Here is a 25,646-nt window from a genome sequence, read left to right on the forward strand (position 1 = left end):
AGTTTAGATTCTGATCACTTTAATGCACTCCTTAAACATATCAGTGAGATGTCTCCTTGACCTCTGGCATCCATCTTTTAAAATAGTATGTTTAATTTTACTAGCAATTGACATGTAATTTTATTAACTGAATTTTGTTTAGAACAGCTGCTCTCTTGTCCTAAAGCAAACAGGTTTTAGTCACACATCCTGTTCCAACACAAAAGTAATGTTTACAAAGCAGTGGGCCAAGTGGATGCCAAGGACTAGTTATTCAGCCAAAGGAAGCCTGATCTCAAAATCAGTTTTCAAATGAGACCTTCTGGACTTTTACCAAAAAGCCTCTACAAAACCCACTAGCAAGGATTTGTGCAGAGAAATACTTCCGTTATCAGTCATGACTAACACATGCAAATTATAAAAAGTATGGATTTGTATATAAGAAGTCAAAGAGCTCATATTCCTTGTACAAAGTAAAAAGATTTTTTTAAGCAAGAGTTGACACTAAACTCTGGAAATAAAGTCCAGCATGAATAGCTTTGTACACTACCAAGCTGAGCATGGAAACAGAACACACAACAGCACTAGCCCTCTTCAATCACTTCGGACACCATACAGTGACAACAGGTAGCAGCCGATAGCCTTGGTTGTTTTCCAGCCCTGTAATTAGGCTACAGGAATAAATGGGACCTGGTATTTGTTGTGCTTTGAGGCCATATGGCCAACTATCCAGCAGAGCTTTGGCCTATTTATTATCCCTGCAACCCATTGATCACCAATCCTCTTGACAAAAGGGCAAAGACTCGGAGAGAGATGTTGGTTGTCTTTCAGCACTAACTAGCAGAAGAGGCAGAGCAGGCGTTCCAAGCTCCAAGGACTTGACCCTTTAGGGGAGGAAAATATGAAATAGAGTCACTTTGCAAAATAGGCATTTCATGCACTTATTGACTTAAGCCGTGTCCTTTCCTAGAGGCAGCTGGTATCTTCAGTGCTGGCTGGAAACATGCTCACAAAGATGTATGTATGTATGAATACAGCCACCAACAATGTGGTTCTTTCAAGTGATGAGTGTTAGAGGGAAGTGACATTACCAGGATATCTGCACCCAACTACTTCCTGTGAAGCGATTCACAGGCAACTGGGCAATCTCTTGAATAACTGCACCAAGTACCACACACTGTAGCCACCCTGCCAACAAAATGCCAAACACACGTAAACTAACCTGTTCTGGTGGTTTGTTTAGTTGTGGGGCCTTTTCAGGACTGCAATAAAGTTAGTTGTGAATTCAAGGCACAGGAACTTCGGAAGATAGATATGCATACAGATAGCATTTGAGCATATTATTCAGTAACTGCACACACAGTTACGTGACTAGACTACCACTACAACCATCAAGTGGTCCCAAGGAAGAGTTATTTGGTGTCTTCAGGCAGGCAGCAGTTAAGTAGGAATGACCACTTACACTGAGAACTGGACTGCTATCAAAGCCAAGTTGAGGATGTGGATTTCAGCATTACCCAATAAGTCAAATAGCTACCCTCCCCCGCCAAGAGAGAGACACACAGGAAGTTTTCATAATCACTTTTTACACTACTCAGCAACGTTCCATTCCACTGACTACCACAAAATCCCATTGCTACTCAACCGCTGGGCGGATTCACCAGCCAAATATGTCCACTCCAGTGCATGCTGGACTTCAGAAAAAACCCAACAACTCAACAGGTGAGGCTATGAAACCCGATCAGGGAAGACAAAAGCAGTTCCCGTCAGTGCCGTGCTGGGAAGAACGCATCATTTGCGCCATATCAGGAGACATGCTTGAAACAGTAGTGCACTGAAATCTCAGCAACACAAATAATCTTTGCCATCTGTTTGAACAACTCAACGCTCCTGCAATTGGAAGGAACGCTCCCACAGAAACACAAGGGCCTTGCTGATGGATCACAAGAGCCCGTTCCTCCTTTGGGGGCCATTTTCTTCATAACTTCATGCCGAGACTAACACATTGTGATTTGGGGCCTTCTGGAATCTAACTGGAAGGCATTACATGCCAAGCAGTGCTGACGAAAAAGGGGAAGGGAGACCCCCATCTTGAATTGTGGTGGGCTCTTGTCTCCAAAGAGAGTTTCATTCATTCAAGAGGCTGTAAGTGTATTCTGAAGTAGCAGTGAAGAGCCCCTGAAGCTGATTTAGCATGAAATCAGATACAAAACTTTGCTCTACGGTTTGTTTGGGGCAACAGGGTTGGACAAAGTTTGGAATGTTAATGTGCAGTTTGTTATTTTACTAGATCATTTTAAAACACAAAATCAAGAACAGTGTGTTCTTTGAAAGAAAAACTCCCCTCCAAAAAACCTTTGGAAAAATCCCCAACATGCTCTAGATCTCTCATTTAGGTTTACCCCCCCCACAATACAATTCAAGAGTTTGTCAAATATATATATTGCAGATCAATTGTTTATGTTCCCTGTGCTGTCCAAGCATTGATCTGCAACTAGGCTCAGGATTTTGTGCTACCAGATTCAGAGTGGATTTTCCAAGAGGATCATCTATATAATTTGTCAAGTGAGCATCTTAGGCACTAACTCAATACATTGGAGAAGGGATTCCTAGCACAGCAGTTATCACTGCTGGTCTCCCCAAATCAAGGAGTCAACCAACAATGAGCACCAGTCTAAAAATGAACACACCACAGATCAACCCACTCCACTGTCTGAGCTAGCTGGTCCAAGGTCTGAAACAAGGCATGTTTGCACATTTTAGAAGTAAATAAAATGTCCATCGAAGTCTGAAAGGGGGGGTGGCTTCTGACTGCACTTATGTAGGATGGAGGGAAAGGAAGTGAAATGGTAGGGCAACACTAAGCCTTGTGGCTTAAGTTCAAGCCTAAATATGGAGGCAGAGAAAGTGGAGAAGATTGTCCCCCTGCCCCAGAAGAATGCTTCTCCCCTACCTAGTCTTTGTATTAGAGGGTGGGACTAGATTCAGTGCACTGAAACTTCTATAAGTCACAAAGGTCACAGTTTTGAACTATTTGGAGCAGAGAACAATGAGCTCTTTCCATTCTCACCCACATATTTGTTGATTAACTCAGAAACCATAAGCCTCACACTAAGGCAGGCAGGCTCAATTCCAGTTGCTACAGAGTTCTCACATTTGACCAAAACCACCAGATCAGATTGTGTCATTTGTGATTATTTTAAATTTAGGCATCCATCCCCAAGAGGCACCATTGTTATGAAGATTTAGGCTTCAGCATTCTGAACCAAGTACCACCACAAATGCCACACATACCCCACTTCTACTTCAAGGCTCAAGTCCTGGAAGGCATGCATTAGGGGCACCTCTATTGGTTACAGCCGCTGGAACTATTTCCCCCTTATGCACCATGCACCAGTGTTCCCTCTAACAGAAAATCCCAGATGTTGTTGACTACAACTCCCTGCATCCTCAGTCAAAGTCCATTGCAGCTAGGGATTCTGGGAGCTGTAGTCAACAACTTCTGGTATTCCCTCTTACAGGGAACACTGTCATGCACATCAAGGTACAGTGTAAGAATTCTTGTGAAATGCAAAAAGTGTCATATTCACTGTTTCCAGTGCAAAAACCTAGACAGTATGTGTGTACCTTTAAGAAAATTGCCACACACTTGAATATTCCCTGCCACCACCCCAGATTACAAAAAAGTGTGACAGTGCCAAGAACTCCGATCAAAGTACTATGATAACCAGGAAAAAGTATTCCAAAGTTTAAGCAGCAAATTAGATTGTGTCCTTTATGCTAGACTACAAGGAGGGCAGTTCTCCCCTGCTCTGTTTTTGCACACAAAATACCATGGCTTCTAGTGTGTAACAATTCAACATTAATAGCTGGATCTAGTTTTTCTGTCCTGAAAAAATGCTTAACATTTCAGACAGAAATAATAGGTTAGAAGCTTCTTCAGCTCTCAAAGGCAGCTATTTTGGAGCTATGTAACAGAAGCTGACAGACTTGCAAGAAAACCTGCATTGGTTTCATGCTTGCAAATTGAAATCAGATTAAATCTAATCTTCCCTTCCATTGCAAGTGTGTTTCTCCCACAAGTCAACACAAAAACAAGCATTCTACACATTCAGGTTTATGCTCCCAAGTCCATCTCATCCCAGGTCTTCTCCAGAATTAGAGTCAAGAAAAAGACAAGAATAAACAGAAGAATTAGTCTCACCAGAACCCACTACAACTATAGTTTGGGAAACAAGAATTATTGTACTTTCCCAAATTCTAAATATCAACTTCGTTATGTGCCTATTTACCATTCTATTCACTTTGCATATCACATACAAGAATTCTCAAGAAAGGTAAAGCATGGGTTGGACCAACACTGTCTGCAAGTTAGCAGATATAGTCATGCAACAAGATGTATAAAGTTTGAGAATGTCATGCTTGTAAATAGTTACTCAAATATCAGTACCTTAAGAACATGGATGCAATTAGGCAGGGATATAATATTGTTTATATCTTTGAAAGGTAAGCCATCTAAATTGCTGAGGAGTCAGACTTCCTTTTTATGTCCAAGACTCAGATTACCTGGGTATTGAGAATCTAACATATGCAGTCCCATTTACTTCAATGGGCATAAACTGGCTTCAGTTAAAGTAGTCTAATCAACTGGCCACCAAAGCCTTATGACAAGATGTGTCAGAGGTTCCCACCCCCAGGGGAATTCTTCAGAAGCCCCTCTGCTCTGGGGAAGAAATCCTGTAGTTGCAAAAAAGTCACCTCAATATACAAGATTTTAATAACTCATTTGGAGCCCCAAATGTAAGATTTATATATTCATTTTATTAGCAGTCTCTTCCTGAAAGAAAACTGCTTGCATGTTTGCTGAATTGGCCTTAGACTAATATATTAATTAGGAGGAGGCATTTCATTCAGTGAGTCACTTAAAAAATAATAAGTGTTAGTGCAGGCAATCCTATCCCTAAAGCAAAATGGCTCTCTTCAATATACTATCTGGGAATCTATTTGTAGTTAGATATTTTCCCATCATTTACATATAAAGGATTAATCAACCATTTTACGGTCTAATTTAGGCATCTAATTTAATAGAGAATTCATGATACTTTAACATGGTTTCACTAATAAAACCATGACAGCTCTTTAGCTCACAACATGCAGATTCTTCTTTTCAAAATGTTCTGTATATTGCAACTGAAGAAACAAGCTTTTCTCCAACTGCCTAAAGGCAAGCTGCAGATTTTGACCTCTTTCCCTTTTCCCAGTTTGGGAATTAAGACTGCCTTTTAGCTCAGTCTTAACCTATTCTCATCTTGAGCTGATTAACAGGAAGTAGAAGTAATGAGAGCTTTAAATGGAGTTTTTATTCTGGAAGAACATTAAGATTTTAGGTAGAAGGTTCAGTGGCTGCGAAGTGCCCTCCTCGCAAATCATATTTGATCCTACATTTAACAAGCTATAGGCACAAGTTCTGTCCAACATACGTTTAATTTATGTGCCGTATATGCACGTACAGGTTTGTATATGCAGTGTAGGTTATTCACACATTATTATGTTCAATAATGCACATAGAGCAGTACATTTCCTATTTATACCCTGCATTTGAGAAGGGCTGTAGCAAGATTCACTCTTAAAATGAACACATGTACAGTCACTCGCACAGACACATGTACAACATAATGACTGAATAGGACTACTGAAGCAAAGACAGGAAGCCTTACAATCCATATTAACAGAAGATGTTAAGAGACCTTTCCTTATAAGCCACGTATGACTCTATCCTCCAATGTGGCTGGTTTGAAATTGTCAGTTGCACAAACATACTCTGCAAGGCCTTGTTAACTTTCATCAGAAGTATAATCTCACATGATAGTTTTGTTTACAAAGGTCTGAAAACTCAGAATTTGAGTGAGTAAAGACAGCAAATACAACATAGGTTGCAGCACAATCCTGTGCATATCTAAAAAGGAAGTGCTACTATGTTTGATGCCATTAACTCCCAGAAAAGTGTACATAGGATTACAATTGTAAAGTCAATAGTCAATAAGCCAGCCTCATGCCAGCACTGATCAGTCTCCTCAAAATGCATTAGTTTGAAGCAGACCTTCACGCAATCAAATTCTTGTGGAAAGAAAAATTTTGACGCCAGGAGAAGGATTGCAAACAATTACACTTCACAGAGAGCTATCTAGTTGGAGGACAAAAAAAATGAACATGCCCACCCCTGCCCTTTGATGAAGTCTACATTTCCTAAACCCCGCACCCTAACGCTGATCATATTGTATGAGTGGCATGCTAATGCGTTTTAGACCTTTAACAGAACTTGAAAATATTTGACCTCTTTCTCCACTTATGGCCGCTGAATACAAGGCTTCCTATCACTGCAGTTTTCCCTCCTGCCTATAAAAATCAGACAATTCACTATAAGATATTAAAGTTTGTGACTACTGTCTTTAAAAAACAATTAATTGTTAATAATTAAAATCTTAGTAATATAGCTTATGTACTAAGTCCAGAATATCTGTTCTAAGCAAATAAAGCTATCAGAGCAGGAAAGGGTAGGTGGGGTTCTACAAAATGGAACATGAAGGACAGCAAGTGTTCCCAACTGCCCATTTCAATCTAAGGAAAGACACACCATTGTAACCACAAATATGGCAATATAGTCCATTAGTACGCAAAAGTAGTTAGTAGTCACTGGGGTTTGATAGCCAATTCTGAAGTTGCTTTGACAGTGAAGTAAAAGCATTCAGGCCTGTGGGTAGATTATCTCAGAAATTGGTTATTTTAAGAAGTGAAGTTTATCTGGAGCACCAGCATATGAACGGGAGTCAACGTTCATTTAAGAACGCAACTCTAGATTTCTTTTCATGGGGGACTGCCTGCAACGAAAATCCACATTTAATTCATTGCCATGATTAAGGAGAGATTTTAAAAGCTGGAGGCCTTAAAGTCTGCTAGTCAACACCAATCCTGTGTCAGTTTCAGATCCCTCCAAGTCTGCTCTCCTCCTCCTGTGACTATTCCCATATCATGGCTGCCACTTACAAGCCACAGTCCCCAAGTGAACTAGTTTAAGACAGTTTAGTCTTATTAAAACAGGACTAACACCCCAATCCAAAGGCTCGTTAAAGTGTCATACAAGAAGTTTAAGACTGTTAGTCTCAACAATAATCAACTGAAGTATTTGGACTCCAAGGGTTTGCTGTTGCTGCATTTTGTCTCAAGTGACACGTTTGGAGGGGCTTAATTATTCAGAAGTTCCAACCTATTTCATATTCCATTTTCAGTCCTAAGGGCTTAAAAGAAAAAGAAAAAAGACTGCTACTGAATGCAACTGTTGTGTATTGCAACTGAATTCGAATAACCCAGCAGATAAAATTTAGGATTATAAATTGTAGGGCATAACTTTTTACAAACTTGTCCTTAAGCTTCACTCTACATATAGTGACAAGCTGCTGTCTATAGCTACAACACCTTTATTTTTCCTAGGAGAGCATAACTCGATGTTTGGGGTTTTTTTTTAGTTACACTTGTTTAGAAAAGCACACTAATTTAGTTGCCTAAGTAAATAATCATCCCTCACACAGATGTTTATTTCCCCTTCATTTAAAATAGCAGGTGAACTTTGGGGAACAGTGGAGAGAGGGAAGGCTTAGTCTTGAAAATGTACATTTCTACCAGACCTCCAACAGTAACCAGATCAGCACCTGAAGCTGCATCTCATTGTGTTCCCTTCCTTGATTCGCCGTTCCACTTGCCCTTAATACAGCACTAATTAAATCTGTATGCTGTATATAACCTTTTCATTTGAGACTGTTTTCCGAGTACCAAAGTTTGTGACAATTACATATACATATATATGAATGAGAGAGTGTATGTTACATAGCCAGTCTCAAGTGCAACTCCTTGCAAATATTCATTATGTGAATTAAGTGGTGGCAGCTTGCTAAATACACCATAAAAGATGACCAGAGGCTACGTGGCTGGGGGAGGGGTGCCTGTTCATAACCCCAATGCAACATTAAACCCATTTCACCTTCATCAGAATGGCCTTTTCACACCAAAAAGGCCTCCCTTACGTTCTAGCCAATTAAGCTGGTCAAATTCAGAGCTTGTTATCACTGTTCTGACTCACATCCTTTCAAGGCCTGCAGCAAATGAACTTCCACCAAATCCTGCTCATCTGCATAATTCACGTTTGCATAATCTGGCTTTTCAGATCAACTAGCTAGCACTGTCTATATTTGTGTGTTTTGTGTAGCAAGTCAGAACTTTCCAAAAAAAGGAAAAGGAAAAAAGCCTTTGTGCAAGTTGGATTGACACCAAGAAAGTGTGACAAGTTTGCGAAGGTTTGGAATCTGCATTTCATCAAAAGGTTATTTCGTTAAATAAATTCTACAGTCTTTGTCACAGCTTTGCAGAAAGCAGCAGCATAACTTGTTTAAGAAATCCTGTGAAGCTGGACTTCAATGCGATTAAATCAATTTAAGTCCAGTCACTTTGACTTAGAATTGAGAGTCAGAATATGAATGATGAAGCAAAAACAACTATGTAGACAAAACCTTCCCTCACCACACTTTAAGAACTCCATATGTGTTTTAATGCCTTTAGTTCCATAGCTTAGCAAAACAGGACATCCAGAAGTCCACGTCTAAGGATGTGGCTTTCCAGAAACTGTATTTATAAAAAGCAGACTAGAGACTACAGAAGTGTGCAGGTCTAGATTCAGCCCCCGTAAAACCACTTAGGATATTTAAATGAGAGTTCCCTTCTACTGCCATCTCCCAAACTTTCCCCTTAGAGGAGCCTTCAGAAATACTTAATGGCTCTCATCATCCTGACAGCTTTGCTCATTAGCTACAAACTGCAGTTTAGGGAGGATCTGCAGTTTAGGGAGGATCTCTCCCTTAATGCACATCCCTCATGCAGGATAACAGATCTTGGCTTGTCACAGCTTCAGCTAACCAAATTAGCACCAGCTCTAATAATCAGAGCCTACATACTGGGATGTGGGACTGACAAAATGAGGAGGTGCAGAGAAAAGTAGCAAGAAAGGTTGCCAGATGGTTTACAAAAGCAGCAAGAAATTCTGCTTACTTATTCAGGATTCCAATTAAATCTGAGGGGTGGAATTCTGGATGAGAAAGCTGAAAAGTTGGCATTTTTTAAAAAGGCCATTCTATAATAATTTTTAAAAAGTAAAATCCCCTTCCCTTCATTGATGGCAATCTTAGGATTTTTTTAAAGCAATTATTGGTGTCATTTGAACTAGTTGCCCTCTTATTGTGGCACCCCTAAGTCAAACAGCTTTCCTTCAAGGTGTTTTAATCCTATCTTTTTTGTGATTTGTTTTAGACAGCTCTTCTGTATGTTCTGCAGGAAAAAAATATCTCTATACACACTGGAAGTTGAGGCAAGTGAAAGTTGTAATAATGAATGCAAAAATGAAGACATTTACGTATGAACAGGCCATTGTCACCATATAGATCACTGTACCTGACTTGCACATAGATGGAAATGAAAGTGACATGTGGCACTACTACATCTCATTACATGAGTGTGATACAGTCACATTCTGTAGCTTCTCATGGACCTCTTCACAAACCTACTGTTTGTGTCCAGAGACGACTTGCCTTGGAAACTTCAAGGCAAATTTTTCTCACTTTTACCAGTCCCACATAAATCCACTGCAAAATGCCGGCAGAGAGTTTAATTTAAAACGCGCAAGACTCTCTCCGATTTCTGCCTCTTTCTTGCACACATCTGAAGGAGGAGGAGACTTGCACCTGCCGCTTACTCTATTACATGGTCAGTTTTCCTCTTGGACCGTTATAGTTCTCCATAGGGCCTGACAGGGCAGGGTCCCCAACCCCTCCTGCTTTTACGAGAGCGGGAACAGCCAGGACATATAGCCCGGTCTTATTATGCATGTTTACTCGCAATAAGTCTCATCGAGTTCCGTGAGACTCCCTCGCGTGCTCGTAGAATTGTAGCACAACTGGCTCCAACACTAAACATACTCGGGAGAGCAAGCACTGTCGCAGGACTTGCTTCCGAGTAAATATGCATCGGATTTCCCTCGTTCGTTATTTAAACCCGAAAGATCTGGGGGGGGGAAGAGCAATATCGAGGAAGAATCTCGGCGTCTCGTTCTTCTCCGAGTTCTTGTCTCGGAAGGAACTCTGGCATTCTATCACGCCGCCAAGGCAGTTGCTTTAGAAGATTTCTAGACCAAGTAGGCACGTTTACTCGAGAAAGAGTAGAGCATTAGAGAGGAAAGGCCACCGAGGAAGTCCCAAGCCGGAACGCAAGAGGGGCGGCAGACGAGTTAGGGAAACCAGCACACAGAGCAGTTGAAATGGTCAAGGGATATGGTAGGCAGGCTCAAGCCCAAACGGAGCCCCCGACTAGGATCGCTTCGCCCTTTGGGAGCCTGACCCAAGGCCCAGCACATTGGAGTTCGCTTCTTCGCCCTAAGGCCACCCTCTCACACGAGCCCACATCCGAACACTGACACTCTTATGCGCTTACTTCTCCTTTTAAGGGGGTCCTTACATTTATTTGTAGGCCAAACAGAAGTTTGGCCTGAAAGCACAGGCTTGGCGCACACTTTTGCTCCTTTTTCAAGGAAGCCTGTTGGGAGGGGGCAGGGGAGCGACTTCGGCGTTTGTCGAGATTCGACATCTGCAGCACAGACATCTGCCGGGCTTCGCCACAAGGCCAGAAGCTGCAATGCTGCTTCTGCCCAACAGAGCTCACCGGCTTCTGCGCGCCCGAGGCGCTCCCCATCCCACGCTGCCTTTGCACGAGAGCGGAACTATAGGCGAAGAGCGCACTACGACTCGACCTGAGCGACACGTATTTGAATGTCGGGAGCAGAAGCGTATTTTCTGGCACAAATGAGAAGCCTCATTCCTGGTCTGTTATTGGGGGTGGGGGAGAGACGATCCCTTTCTGACCCTAGATCCGCGCGCGCGCGCACACACACACACACACACATTGTGGAATTAATCCCGATAGAGCTTGGTGCAACAATGACGGGAAGTGGAAGTTACCCCCAATATTGGCGAGAATGGACACGATTACATTTTTGGACCTTTGAGAAGCCACGCCGAAACCGGGCGATCAGCGTAAGAAGGCTCCAAGTTGCAGCTTCAGTTTGTGGCCCTAAGATGGAAAAGGAAATTTAAAAAAAAAAAAATTTTTTTTGACAACCGTAATGTGTTATGTCTCTATCTCAGGACAGAATCCAGAAAGTTTTTCTTTTAAAGGCATCATCCTTCACGGGTGGCAGGGGGGGTGGGCACTGAGAGCATAAAAGAGGGAGTCCCCGTTCGGAAAATTCCCTCAAACTCCTCGAGTCTATACTTGTCCAGGTGACGGGTTTATGTTGCTATCAAAGACAGCGCACCGAGATCAGGAGAACGCGTGTAACGGAAGAACAGGAGGAAAGTCTTTTGCTAGGCTTCTCGTAGGCAAAACCCAAGAGGAGTCGCCGCCTGCCCGTTACACTCGCCCGTTACACTCTTCAGCCGAGTGGCATCCTTGGGGCTGGAATGGGAAGAGAGATTCCTCCTAACCTGAACTTTCCGCTCGCAAACGAAAGATGGGAGATTCAAGCAGCAAATTGCTAGAGGAGCAGAGAGTTCCCCTAGGAACTCTAGGAATGGAGCTCAGGAAACTCCAGCCTGGTCTAGCTATCTCATTCTCTTCCACTCTACCCCAACGGTAGACGGCCCACAAGCCTGTGCATGGAGAAACATTCGTCCAGTGTCCTCCTTGTGTAGGAACTCGGGGTGGTGGAGAGGAAGACCGGGGAGTCGACGGGACTGTGGTTTTTAACCCCCCAATTTAGTAGCACCGCACTAAGCTATGGTGAGGCACCCCACCCCCAGGCCAGGCATACCTGTACCAGGTGAGCCCTCGCTCGTAGTTGCGATCAAAGAAGTGGGGTTCGGCGCCCACTGCCCGCACGTCCGGATGGACCCGCAAAAACTCCAGCAACGCCCGGGTGCCGCCCTTTTTCACGCCGATGATCACCGCCTGGGGCAGCCGCTTGGTGCCTGAGCCGTTGAAGAAACTGGAGATGGGGCTGGGGGAATCCGGGGCTACTCCGTTGTTGTTGCCGCCTCCGCCGTCATCCTCGTCTTCATCCTCGTCGTTCTCCTGATCCGGGCTCAGCTGGCCCCCCTTTGAGCCGGGCGTCCGTAGAAGCAGCAGCTTGGAGAGAGGAGGGCTATGCGCCCGCCGGGCTGGGGGCGAGGAGCCCAGCATGAGCAGCCCCGGCGCGGCGGAAGCGCACGATCCGGCGGCGCACGAGTAGACCATGCAGAGCCACAAAGCGAGCATGGTGAAGAGCAGCAACAGCAGGAGCCTCCTTCGCCCCGGCGGGAGCAGCGGCGGCGAGGCAGGGGCGCCGGGGGCATCGGGGAGGCAGCAGCCGATCAGGCGCAGCTGGCCCATAGGCGGCAGCCCGCGGGCGACAACCCCGGCACCATGGCGCAAGCGGCCCGGCCGGCGCGGCTAGCTCCGGCTTAGCAGCAGCAGCGCATCGTCGCTAGTTCGCTGGCCAGCCCTCCCGCCACCTCCCCTCCAACTCCGTCCCAAGTGCAGCTCCCGCGAGCGAGTGGCGGCCGCACAATCGCGCCTTTGCCTGCCAGGCAGGAGCACAAGAGGGCGGGGAACAGGCGCGCCTGACTGGCACCCCTCGGAGCCTATAAGAGCCGCCTGCCGCATGGTAATTAGCCCCCCTTTGTTGATCAAAGGCAGCCAATGGCGAGCCAGGCCGCCCCCATTGGGAGGGGAGCGGAGAGCTGCGGGAGGCGATTAGCCATTCTTATTGGCTAATGAGACGTTAAAGAGCCAGGGGCAAACGAAGCCGGGAGGGTTTTTTCGATGCTTGGCAAGTGGAGGAAGAGAGCCCCGCTAGGCGCCTTTGCTGCACGCTGCAGTTGAGCAGTTCTTACCAGATTGCGTTTAGAGTGGGAAAGGGACACACGCCCGCCCGCCCGGCCGTGCAATGGCCTGGAGGGACAGCGGCGGCAGTGGGGCAAAGCAAGTTCTCTGGCTAACTCGACAAAGCCTTGTTAAGAAGTGCAACTGACAATGTATCTGTCAAGGCGAGGACCATGCGGGGAGAGAGAAAGGTTAAGGCGCCTTTGAGTTTGAGGCAGCAGCCCTCTTGTAAACTCGCTACTTCCGCTCTGCTCAATCCTGCTGAGGGTAGAACCCTGTACCACCAGGATGCGATTCCGCCCTACCACCACCCCAAGTACATTGCGTGGCCAGGAGCTGTAACCTGCAACCTGAAACATAGCAGGAAGGAAGCCCCATTTGAAATCAGTGGGGCTTTCTTCTGAGTAAACATGCCCAGGCTCGAAGTGCAAGAAAGAGATTTGAGTGAGCTTCATCCCTGAACCATTCATTCATGGAACGGTGCGAGGTGGAGATTTTGATCCACCTTGGGGAAGGAAAGGAGGCAGTTCGCCTGGATTCTTCTCCATTCGGAGTACAATAGTGTGATCTTGCGGGTGTGGTACATTGGACGTGTGAAAGAGCATCACTTATAGCCTCCCGAGTAGTACAGCACTTTGTGCCACCCAGCACATCCCAAACTGCTGCAGCACTCTCTCTAGACTTGCCCTGCTTCGCACCCTGTATCCAAATATAGTCCCGTTAGCAATATCTGCCGAAGAAAAGGCCCTCTCCATCTCCATCACAAATCCATTGGGATCTATCCTTCCTTCGCTTTAGAATCCTGCTCCTCTGGCAGCAGTAATCCTCAAATTCGGAATTATATCACTCGTTGACGATAAAGCTAATAATGATGTTATTTATTATTAAAGATTAGCTAAAGGATGACGCTGTTGCTACTGTGGAGATAAAAAATCACCATGACACCAGAAATAATTTCGTTTCCAAGTCAAAGAAAATGGCGAATACGCGTAGACTTTAGAAACCGCTTTATACAGCGGGAAACAGCTCAGCGTCGGAGCCGGTGTCTCCCGCTCCGATCCTGCACATGAAGCCTGGCCCGTTTATCTGAAAGGACCTTCCTTTCTTCTTTGCAAATGTATTTCTAGTAACCGGAGCCATTTTGGAAGGGCGATATAAAAATCAAATAAATAAATAAATAAATTTCGGAGGGGGTGGGGGGGAATTGTCCCCCAAGCAATCAGGACGGTTCTACTGTTCTCTTCCATCGGCACCACCACAGCCGTCCCAGTTGCCCCCGGCGGCCCCCGCCCTCTGTGGCTCCCTCTTGGTCCACTTTGCCCTTCCCCTTCCCATCCAGATTTAATCCTTTTCCTGCCCGAGGAGTTAGGGCGGCAGGGTGCAGCTCTGCCCCTCCCTCCCGTAATGGAAAACACTCTCCTCCGCTCCGCCTCCCCCTCCCCCAGCTCCCACAAGGGACTCTTCCCGAAATAAACAAATACATACATACATACATACATACATACATACAAGGGACTCTTCAGGACAGGGACAATGATTTATGTCAGATCGGAGAGCGAGCACTTTGTGAAATGGGAGAGAGGCGGCGGGTTTGATCCTTTAGGACACCTCTGCATTCTGATCGATCTTTCCTTGCAAGTGACCGGGGAAAACAAGTGGTTCTTTTTACACTTTAGGAACATAGGAAGCTGCTATATACCGAGTCAGACTATTGGTCTATCTAGCTCACTATTGTCTTCACAGACTGGCAGCGGCTTCTCCAAGGTTGTAGGCGGGAATCTCTCTCAGCCTTATCTTGGAGAAGCCAGGGAGGGAACTTGAAACCTTCTGCTCTTCCCAGAGCGGCTCCATCCCCTGAGGGGAATATCTTACAGTGCTCTCACTTCTAGTCTCCCTTTCGTATGCAACCAGGGCGGACCCTGCTTAGCTATGGGGACAAGTCATGCTTGCTACCACAAGATCAGCTCTCCTCTCCCACACCACAACAAACTCACTCTTGCAAACTTTACACCAGGACGGTTCTTTCACCTATATGACGAGTGGGAGGGGAGGCGTTCTAAAGGGAAAAGGGAATTTTCAAGGTGGTTCGAATTATTAGGTTGGAATAAACGACAATAAGTCCCGACCCATTTACATAAGTGGGTAAGGTTGTTTTATGACTTGCGTGGAATCAGGACTACAATAAACAGCCGTGCCCTTACTTGCAGCGGATCATGACTCCCTTTCCACTCTAAACCTCCCCAGGCCAATTTATGAGACGATTCACGATGTTCCCAAGGTCATTTTCACAGTCGACAATTAAGGCTGCAATACTAATTTTAGGACGCTTGACAGAAGTAAAATCCTTTTGAAATCAGTACCCTAGAGTGTAAGAACCGTTTTCGCACCCAACGAAGTATTGTGCTCTTTATGTCTCGTGCAAAAGAATATTGGTTGACAAGAGGAAAATTACTCAAAGTAGTCCAGTTGAAATTTAAAGGACAAACTAAGCAATTTGTCTTTTTAATTTCAATGGAACTGCTCTGAGTAATTTTCTTCATCATGTCAGCCATTATTAATATGGCATAGAACGCGGGAGAGAAATCTTATGTACCTTCTTATACCATGTCACTTGTGAAGATGCACGAATAGTGGTGGGTTTCTTTTAAAAATAATAATTTCCTGCTATTGTTGTAGATGTGTGTCTAATGCGAGATAAACAGTGGAAGTGCGCCATCCTCAAACTAATAGGAGACAATACAAAAATACAAAGATGCGCTGGTGTTGTGTGAAAAAGCAAATTGATTTCGAAGGAGAGAGACCCCGATTCTAAACATTTTAGGCAGCTTGATTGCCTTCCAAGTCATGCTGGGGCGTCCCTGCTTTAATCAAAAGTTGAACTATGCTTTAGTAGCCTTTGTATCTACACCAATAATATTAGCCCTGAATTCAAACCCGCAGATCCCAATCCGTCACTGCACATCAGCGATGAAGAAATGACTTTAACACATTTCATTAAAGTGCGAATGAGCCGCTCATTAGCGAGGAGTAAACGCCACTGAGTTCTAATCGGATTTGCTCCTGTGTATGTTCAGAATGGAGGTCCAAAATAACAAAGAGGCGGAGGATGTGTGTGTGGGGAGTGATGATGTGTTAAATTAGCCCTTGATTGTTGTTACTGTGATTATTCTGGATGAACATTATTGGATTAAAATGAACGAAGGTTGGAGGCTAAAGATGAAAGAAATCGTTTTAATGCCGCCCCCCCTCCAATTCAGTGTGACTTTAATACGTCTCGGAGCTAACCAGTCCAGAACTTTTCAAACCGGGAAATAACATTTTCAGGGCTGTGGACAAGACAGAAAGATAGAAGAGAGGCGTGGACCTAGGGGGCGAACCTGGTTTTCCCTTCTCTATCTTTGGACTCTAGTTCCTATTAATAATTTGGGATGGGTTTGTTCTTATGTCCTTAGTTGGTGCTACTCAATAAGTCTCAGTTCTGAGTAAATTCATTTTTCGGTTTAAATAAGCCTACAGCTCTAAGAACACTGGAAGTAAATCCTATTGAATACAGTGGGACTTACTTCCGAGGAAGCAGGGGTAGGAGGATCCTGCGGTAGAATAATAGTGTGGGGTCCCGCGGAAACAGGCTGGCAGCCGAGCCTCACTATTAGTGAAGTTTCAGTGGGACTCAATTCGATCAATATAGGACTGATTTGGCGCTTTAAGCAGCTTCCGCTGAAATCAGAGGGCTTTCGAAAGTGAAGCCGCTGGAGATGTTCGGGAGAGCGAGTTCAAATTCCTTCACCCAGGACGACAGATCCGCCGCCGCAGAGATGCTCCCTCCCGCCAGGCCCAGCGCCTCAGAGTTCCGAACACCTCGCCGAGCTTAAAGCGGGAAAGACTTCGCGAGCGACCCTGGAGGTGCGGAAGAAGCACCCAGCACTCTCCTCCTCCCTCCCACGCGAAACCGGGAAAAGGGGGAGAGAGACTAATTGGAGAGAATGCAATCAGTGGCAGTGGGGCTTTGTCATGATAAGGGGTAAAGATTGCCCCCGCGTCTAAACAGGGCGCGGGACCTCCAAGGACTGAGGTTGCCAAAGGAGGAGAAACCTCTTGCCCGTCAGATCTCAGGCCCCTTGCTCTGAGCACCGAGGAGATATGCCAGCACTCGCCGATTCGGGTAGCTTAGGGGCCCTTGTAGGCTAGCACTCTGGTCTGCCTTCGTTAAAAAGAAGTGAGAGTAGGTAATGCCAGAATACTCTGTCCTTTTCTCTGCTCTCCCCCACCCGCCCCACCACCACAACATTCTTTCGCGACTGGGGCGAGTTTACCCCGAAATCCTGGAGTGAAATGCCCAAACCGGTCCGCTGTCTGCAGTGTGGAAATCGAAGTGAATTCAAGTCGGAGTCTGCTCAAACAAAACGGCTCCTCCAGGTTTCCTGGAAGGGGCTGGGTGGGGTGGAATAAGGGGGCGAAAAGGACAGCTATGTGGGGGAAAGTGCAAAGAACACTAAACTAGGCTGGAGAGGAGATTCAGTTTCCTCTAGTCCGAATTTGTGGTTGCAAAACGGAAAAGAAGACGTCTCCCCAAGGCTGCAGACTAGAGGAAGAACGCAGATATGCGCCCCCTACCAATCCTCCGTGAGCAGGGGAATAAAGTGATTTTTTGGGTCGCCGCCTAAACCTGGGTGTGGGGTGGGTGGGGAGGAGAACCGACTGAACTGACAAAGCTGGTAATTGTGAACAGATTCTCTCGAATGAAACTCCCAGTAATTTGTAGTCTTCTCAAAATCTTTCCAATTAGATGATTTCAGTCTTGGAAAGAAATTAAAACAACCCACACTGAAGTTAAGAAAACATTTCTCGATTCTTCCCTGTTCCCTCACCTCAATAACGCTCATCAATCTTTCGCTTAATTTAACTCAATTCTCAAGATGCCCCCAAGGTGTTCCTTATTTTCACATTAGTCGGAATCCTCAATGCGTTAAGCCGTCTCTAAATCCCATTGATCTCAATTGGATAGACTTTTGAGTAATGACGATCAGGACTGCAGCTCGTATTTCCCTCCCCCCTTGACCCCCCAATGGATGTCTTTTTTTTTAAAACCAACCTATTTCTAAATACCATTTAGAAACCACGAAACAGCCTGTATTTTTTCTTTTGCAGGATGCAAGAGATTAGTATTTCAGCTTTCTCAGGAACTTGACAATAAGCTGAGAAAGAGAGAGTATCTCCACTCAGGAACACAGGAACACAGGAAACTGCCATATACTGAGTCAGACCATTGGTCTATCTAGCTCAGTATTGTCTTCACAGACTGGCAGCGGCTTCTCCAAGGTTGCACTCAAAGAACACAAAGGATTGGGAATTAGAAGTCCAGAAGATCTGGATTGATTCTCTCAAAATTAAAACATCAAGAAAAGATGGGGGGAGCTCCGATCTTTCCTTGGTTCAACCTGCACGTCTTGACCACTCTTAAGGACGAAAACCGCGGGACTCCTTCCCTAGTCCTACCCCTCCCCTTCTGGGTGGAAAATCTAACTTTGGTTTCTTGGGTTTTTCTAAGGAAAAAGACTGACAATCCCCCTCTCCTCGTCCCCATTGTTTTAAATGTTAAGGTTTTTTTAATTCAGCTCCCGTGGAAAACTTTTGAGTGGGTTGGGGGGGAGAGGTAGGGGGGGTTTGATGTGCGAATATATATAAATGAATTGTGGGTATGTATCTTTAAAAGTGTTTCTGAACCAGGAGAATGGGCGCGTGGGCGCGCGGGCGTACGTGTGAATGAAAGTGCCTGCATGGGTGAGAAGCGTCTGGTATTATTTTGCGCGGGATCAACTGAAACGGCGCAGCGAGAATGCGTGACTATCCAGTGGGCAAGTGACAGAAAGAGGACCGGTACCTAGCAACCCAATTAAGTGGGCATTGCCTGGCACCCGAGGCGATTACATTTCTTTGTCAGTTAAATCCCACTGACTTCATTGGATCTCGGTTCTGCGACCCCTAAAGCCATTTAGTGGGACATGTGCCTGTTTATCCCACCGAGTAGAATGGGGCTTCTTACTCCCATGTCAGTGTGTGCAGAGGACAGAATTAAATATGCGTACGGATCTGTCCGCTTCGGGCTTATTTATTACCACTAGTGTCCGATCCGAACCGTATTTCTTTGTGGCGGCCCGACTGCAAGACCATTGCCCTGGAAGTAAGTCCCAAAGCGTTTCCAGCAGAGTTTACTCCCAAGTACGTCTGGGATTGCAGCTCAGCTCAAAGTCAACAGGTTCGGACGGGACTTGTTTTTGAAGGATCTCAGTGGCGTTCTTAACACTCAGATCCTAAACTCTTTGGTGAAAATCGTTGGACACATTTCGTCTCCATTAAGCAGCTTTCGTCTTCATCTTTCCAGCGGCGCGAATCTGGCTACTCGTCTGTTTGGAGGTTTCCGTGTGCACGTCTGAACGATGTGTCCTAATGCCTGGTGATGTACTGGAGCCATTCGACCTGGGGCTTTGGTCTAAGGCCGCCTTTCAAGACGACCCACAAGGCAGTTTACAGCATGAGCATATAGACCTCGACGAGTTTGTGTCCAAATCATTTAGTGTCCCGAAGCAGAGAAAATCACACAGACACCCCCCAGTCCCAGAACGGTTTCTGCGAGCAAGACCAACCACCACCCCCCCACACACACGTATTTTCCTCCAGAGCGACAGGAGGAAGCGAGGGAGGGGCGCTCTGGACCAGGCCTCCCGTCGTGTGTGTGTGGTGTATGAGAGTTCCAGCCTTACAGATCAGCAGCTGGTTGCTGGGCTTTCTTTCCCGGCAGAGAAGCCAAACCCAGCCCAGTCGTCCAGTGTTTTGTAGCCTCGCCTGGGGAAGGGAGGGGAAAAAATATTTTGAAGTAAGCCTGCAGGTGCAGTTCCTTAGGAACCGACCATTTTGGCAGTCCTTTTGACTTCTCCTCTTCCTTCCAGGCAAGGGTATGATTTATGGCCAAAGACCCCAGGCTCCACTGCAAAGAAAGCCTCTGCCGCGCAGACAATACATCGACGATGTCTTTTCGGAGGCTTGGAGGGCGCATATTGTCACCCTTTCATGCTCTGAGGACGTGCACACGTTGAAGAGGAATGCACGCATGTTCATCTTCACTGTCCTTCCCACCACCAGTCCTACGAAAGCCCTACTTAATTTCTTTCTTTAGAAACTGACCATTCTCAGTTACAGGTGGTTTAAAACCAGTGAATGGATGGACACTTCCAAATGTGTAAACCAATCATTGCTTTCCCCCTTTGAGTTGCAAGCAGGATTATATTACTACGTCCACACCAGTGTGTTTTTATGCCTGCTTTTGCATTATCCAAAAAGCTTATCACCGAAGAAAAAAGATGGAACAGTGGTGCTAAAAACAGTCCACATCTGCATTTGTTGCACAACTGTACTGCTGTGGTGTTGGGTGTTTTTTTAAGACAGAAAGACTCCATTAATTCATTTGATGACTTAAGCATGGGGGAAATGCAAGCTATGGATGGATGAGGCCGGGGCTCATAGCTCACTGGTTGCTTTGCATGCAGAAGGTCCCAGGTTCAATCCCTGGCATCTCCAGGTAGGACTGGAGAATCACAGTCAGTGTAGACAATATTGAGTAAGATGGACCAATGGTCTGACTCAGTATAAGGCAGTGTCCACCTATGTTGAACCCCCAGGAGGAGTCTATGAACAAAGGGTGACAATCCTGAACCTAAACACTTGATCTGAAAGTGGCCTGACTGTGATAACTTGTTCAGCTACTCTGTTTCAGGAATTCTCAAACTTTGATCCCTACGGTGTAGTTGAACTACATCTCCCATCATCCCTAGCCCCAATAGCTTACAGTCATTGTGGCTGGGAATGTAGGCTTTTTCGTCCAATAACATCTGTGGACCCAAGTTTGAGGGAAAACATGGACTTAGGCCATGGACAAGCAGGGGAGGGGAGCCATGAGGGCAGGGGTGCCGATCAGTCTTTAGGACCCAGAAATGCTTGGATCTTCAAAGGATCCATCTCAGTTAATTCCACAGAATAACCAATTCATGGAGTCTTTTCTTCAAATGTTTTTCCTTTTGCTATGTTCCTTTGCTCAGTTGTATCACTCTCATTGACAATAATGGCCAGGCAGGTTATTCACTTATCAGAAAGATAAATCAAGTAAAACTATTAGGAACATAGGAAGCTGCCTTCTACTGAGTCAGACCATTGGTCCATCTAGCTCAGTATTGCCTAAACAGACTGGCAGCGGCTTCTCCAAGGTTGCAGTCAGGAGTCTCTCTCAGCTCTATCTTGGAGATGCCAGGGAGGGAACTTGGAACCATCTGTTCTTCCCAGAGCGGACCCATCCCCTGAGAGGAATATCTTACAGTGCTCACATGTGGTCTCTCATTCAAATGCTACCAGGGTGGACCCTGCTTAGCTAAGGGGACAAGTCATTCTTGCAACCACAAGACCAGCTCTCCTCCCTGAATAATAAACATTATTTGTTAGGAACATAGGAAGCTGCCATATACTGAGTCAGACCATCTTGCTCAGTATTGTCTACACACAGGCAGCAGCTTCTCCAAGGTTGCAGGCAGGAATCTCTCTCAGCCCTATCTTGGAGATGCCAGGGAAGGAACCTGGAACCTAGATGCTCTTCCCAGAGTGGCTCCATCCCCAAAGGGGAATATCTTACAATGTTCACACTTCTAGTCTCCCTTTCATAAGCAACCAGAGTGGACCCTGCTTAGCTAAGGGGACAAGTCATTCTTGCTACCGCAAGACCAGCTCTCTTCCATGGATATCACTTCAGACTGCCTGTGGGAGAGATGTGTGAGTTTAAATGTTCTTCCATCAACATTTCCCTGCAGACAAAACTAGTAGAGTGTAATGGAGATGTGCTCATCAAAATCCTCTCTCTGTTAACAATCTGTTTTTCTGTGTCAAGAAAAAAGGTTACTCCACTCCCATGAAAGAGCATCCATTCTGAAGTATTACAGTCCAGGAAAACCTGTACCACCTAATTTTTCTGTTTGTATACACTGTCCCTTAATAATCACCAAACTCAGTACTATCAAGGGATGGGGAGTGAAGTATAGGATCTGTGTATTCAATCCAAGTTCAGGTCTGATGCCCAAAGGCACACTGAAATAATGTGAGGCTGCAGCCCTGAACACAGTCATGGGTAAGTCTCAATGAAGTCTAAGTGGGATTTGTTTCTGAGTAAAGATGCCTAGGGAGCGTGCTACAAATTGGTTATTTACCAGCTCTGCTTGATGACTTGAGAAGCAAAGTGGACAGAGCAGCACCAGACTTTATGCAGTCATTGTGTTTGCTGGAGGTATACTATAAAGAGTGTGCAAGATTTGATATTGTTGCTATTTTCATTTTTGTTCTTTGCTATTTTGCTCTTGTCAACGTCATTTTACTGCAGCCCCCATTCATTCTGTGACAAATGGCCATTTTTCATTCCCTGTTCATTTGGGAGGAAGGAACTTACCTTGTAGCATGTGATAAGCACTTTTCTCTCCCCCCCCCCCGCAACACACACACTTTCTTAATGATTTAAAGTTGAAAAGGAGCAGTAGAGCTCTTTTTGGTGGCTGCCTTCAGTGGCAGCCATGGTTTTCCCCAGAAGGCCTCAAATGTTGAATTGGTCTGGGGCAATGTGAGGAAAAAACATGGCTGCTACCAAAAAACAAAAACAAAACCCAACCACGGATGCTGCTGCAAAATGTCCCTCACCCCACCCTAAATGCTCAAATGTTGTGTTGGTTCACAGTGTTGTGACGGGACAAGTGTGACTGTCTTCGCTCCTCTAGTCCATAAGTCAACTCAGTGCAGGAAATTTAGCACCAATAGATGGCTGTCCAACTTCTGCTTGTAGACAGAACTCACTTGTTAATGGTTTCATTGTCAAGCTTTTCTTACCAGCCACATCCAGACTAACAAAGTGCTGGTACAGTGATGGTGTGATGGTGCTATGGGGAGGTGTGATTTTCGTTGATCTCCTGTTCCCTCAGAAACTGATTGTGACTCCAAGTAACATGTCCCTGAAGATCATGCAGCCCCTGGGGACATACATCTGGTGGTGTGGGGCATTTCTGAAGGAAGTAGAGATAGGAGAAAATCACACACACACTCTCTCTCCATGTTGCACACCTCTCTGCAGCAAGGGTATGTTTTCCCCTTGCATTAATGCTTCCTTAGTTAAGATATCAGTTATTGTTCTGTATAGATTTCCCAACCAGTGCTATTGTTAGGCCCAAACCAATGCTTTGATATTTTAGAGAGGACAAGGGTGATGGAAATAAGTCAGGTCCTATTATAAAAATGATTGCCAACCTTAATGTAACGCCCTGGGCCATTTTTGGAAGGGCAGTATAGAAATCAAATCAAATCAAATCCATACATACATACATACCTCTATGGATGACATGTTTAGCTTACTTTCCAAAGGAAGGAATGCTTATGAGAGCACCATGTTCATGTATCTGAGTCTATGTGTGTGTTTCTTATAAAGTCTGTGTTTATAGACCAATACAAACCAAATTTATAGTATATGGGAGTGGAAGCCTAGGGGATCCTGATGGGATATTTTTATTTCTGTCTGCCATCTTGGTTCTGAATGGCAGACACAAAGATATAAGTGCCATTGTTGCCATGTTCACCTGTCTTGATTGCACCCCTCATCAAATACAGGCTTTTCACAGTAACTGTATTATTGTTTCTGCTGCTGGTTGACCCTCGCCTGATTACAATCCTCCAATTAAAGAAAGAAGAGATGGAAAATTCTGACAAGGCATTCTTGGTGCCCCCTGGTCATTAGTCCAATCACAAGGGACTAGGAAATACTGCTCTGTGAGGCACTGCCCCTGAGTATACACAGAGTGCATCAGAACAGGTGAAGCATATGCTAATTAAAACAGAGCTCAGTCATATTAAGATTGGAATGCAGCCTATTTCTCTTAACAAGCAAGCTCATAGATAAGCCAATAAACTAAGGTAAAGCACTCTCCCTCCGATAAGAACTTTAGGGTTGATTGGCATGAGTCATACTGAAATTTGTGCCTCCCTCCACATTTCTTATATCGCTCTTCAATTTCCTTTGAGCTACTTTGAAGCTATAAAGACCCTCTCTTGCCACCGCACATTGGAGGGGATGGGGACGTGCAACTTGGAGGGAAAAGGTATATTGAAGATTTTGGAGAAAAGCACACTGCTTATTCTGCTGTTGCCACCATCCCAAAGGCATCTCATCTTTTGCCAGTGCACATAAAGGTTTGTTCTCTTGCACTGGGGCATTTTTAGCTTTTTCTCTTTCCCTCTTCCCTGGGAGAACCTTTGGAGTGTGTACGTGTGCGTACGTGTGTACGTACACACACACACACACACAGAAACCAGAGCTCAGTCCTTGTGAGGCACACTGCCTTGTCCTGTGGCCCAGAGTCTCTCTGCTCAGCCCCCTCCTTCCACAAAGGAAGCCTGCAGCTGCAACCTATGGAACCCATTTCATTGACCTATGAACAGGCAAGTATAGATAAAAAGAAAGACAGCAGTCACCAGGTGAGAGATTCAGCATATAGGTGCTTATATGCGAATGCCAGAAGCCTCCAAGCCAAGATGGGTGAGCTGCAGTGCTTGGTTGCTAACGCAGGAACAGACATAGTGGGCATAACAGAAACATGGTGGGACTGTGAGAACCAGTGGAACACAATTATCCCTGGATATAAACTCTATAGAAAGGACAGGGAGGGGTGCCTTGGAGGTGAAGTAGCACTGTATGTTAAAGAAGGCATAGAATCTAACAAAGTAGAAAAGCTAGTGGACCGAAGTCCTCTACAGAAACCCTGTGGGTGACAATATAAGGCCTGAAAGGGAACGTGCTAGTGGGGACGTGCTATCGCCCTCTTCATCAAAACGCTGACAGTGACTGGGAGTTGCAGCAGGAAATCAGGGAGGCGTCAAGGAGAGGCAGGGCTGTGATAATGGGTGACTTCAATTACCCACACATAGATTGGGTAAATTCACAGTAAGGTAATGACAGAAAGGTCAAATTTCTAGATACGCTGAATGACTGTACCCTAGAACAGTTGGTCTGGGAACCAACCAGAGAGAAGGTGACCTTGGACCTAATTCTGAGTGGCACCCAGGACCTGGTGCATGATGTCAGTGTCATCGACTCTTTAGGGAACAGTGACCACAGTGCGATCAAATTCAGCATACATGCGGGGAGAGAATCACCAAGGACGTCTAACACAGCCATTTTGCATTTCAGAAGAGGAAACTTCTCCAAAATGAGGAGTATGGTGAAAATAAAGCTGAAAGGGAAAATCAGGAGAGTCACTTTGCTCCAGAATGCATGGAGTTTACTCAGAACAGCAATACTAGAAGCCCAGTTAGATTGTATACCCAAAAGGAGGAAAGGTACCACTAAGCCCAGGAGGATGCCAGCATGGCTAACAGGTACCATCAAAGGAAGTCATAAAAGGGAAGAAGACCTCCTTCCAAAATTGGAAGGCATGTCCAAATGAAGAGAACAGAAAGGAACACAAACTCTGGCAAAAGAAATGCAAGGTGACAATAAGGGAGGCAAAAAGAGAGTTTGAGGAACACTTAGCTAGAAGTATCAAGGGAATATCAAAAGGTATCAAGGGAATATCAAAAAATATCAAGGGAATATCAAAAGGTGTCCAGATTATTTAAATATATCAGAAGCAGGAAACCTGCCA

At 45.3% G+C, this 25,646-nt stretch overlaps 1 protein-coding gene across 1 annotated transcript in view; it reads right to left on the reverse strand.

The window, feature by feature from the left end:
• Positions 1–12,615, reverse strand: part of LOC128348238 (heparan sulfate glucosamine 3-O-sulfotransferase 3B1-like) — a 42,312-nt gene extending 29,697 nt beyond the window's left edge. Inside the window, exon 1 of the mRNA XM_053303994.1 lies at positions 11,885–12,615. Within this exon, the coding sequence (XP_053159969.1) occupies positions 11,885–12,441 (557 nt within the window). The 5' untranslated portion in view covers positions 12,442–12,615. The remainder of the gene's footprint in view (positions 1–11,884) is intronic.
• Between the last annotated feature and the right edge of the window lie 13,031 nt (positions 12,616–25,646).

This window comes from Hemicordylus capensis, chromosome 2, assembly GCF_027244095.1.
Source record: "Hemicordylus capensis ecotype Gifberg chromosome 2, rHemCap1.1.pri, whole genome shotgun sequence".
Classification (NCBI taxonomy): Eukaryota; Metazoa; Chordata; class Lepidosauria; order Squamata; family Cordylidae; genus Hemicordylus; species Hemicordylus capensis.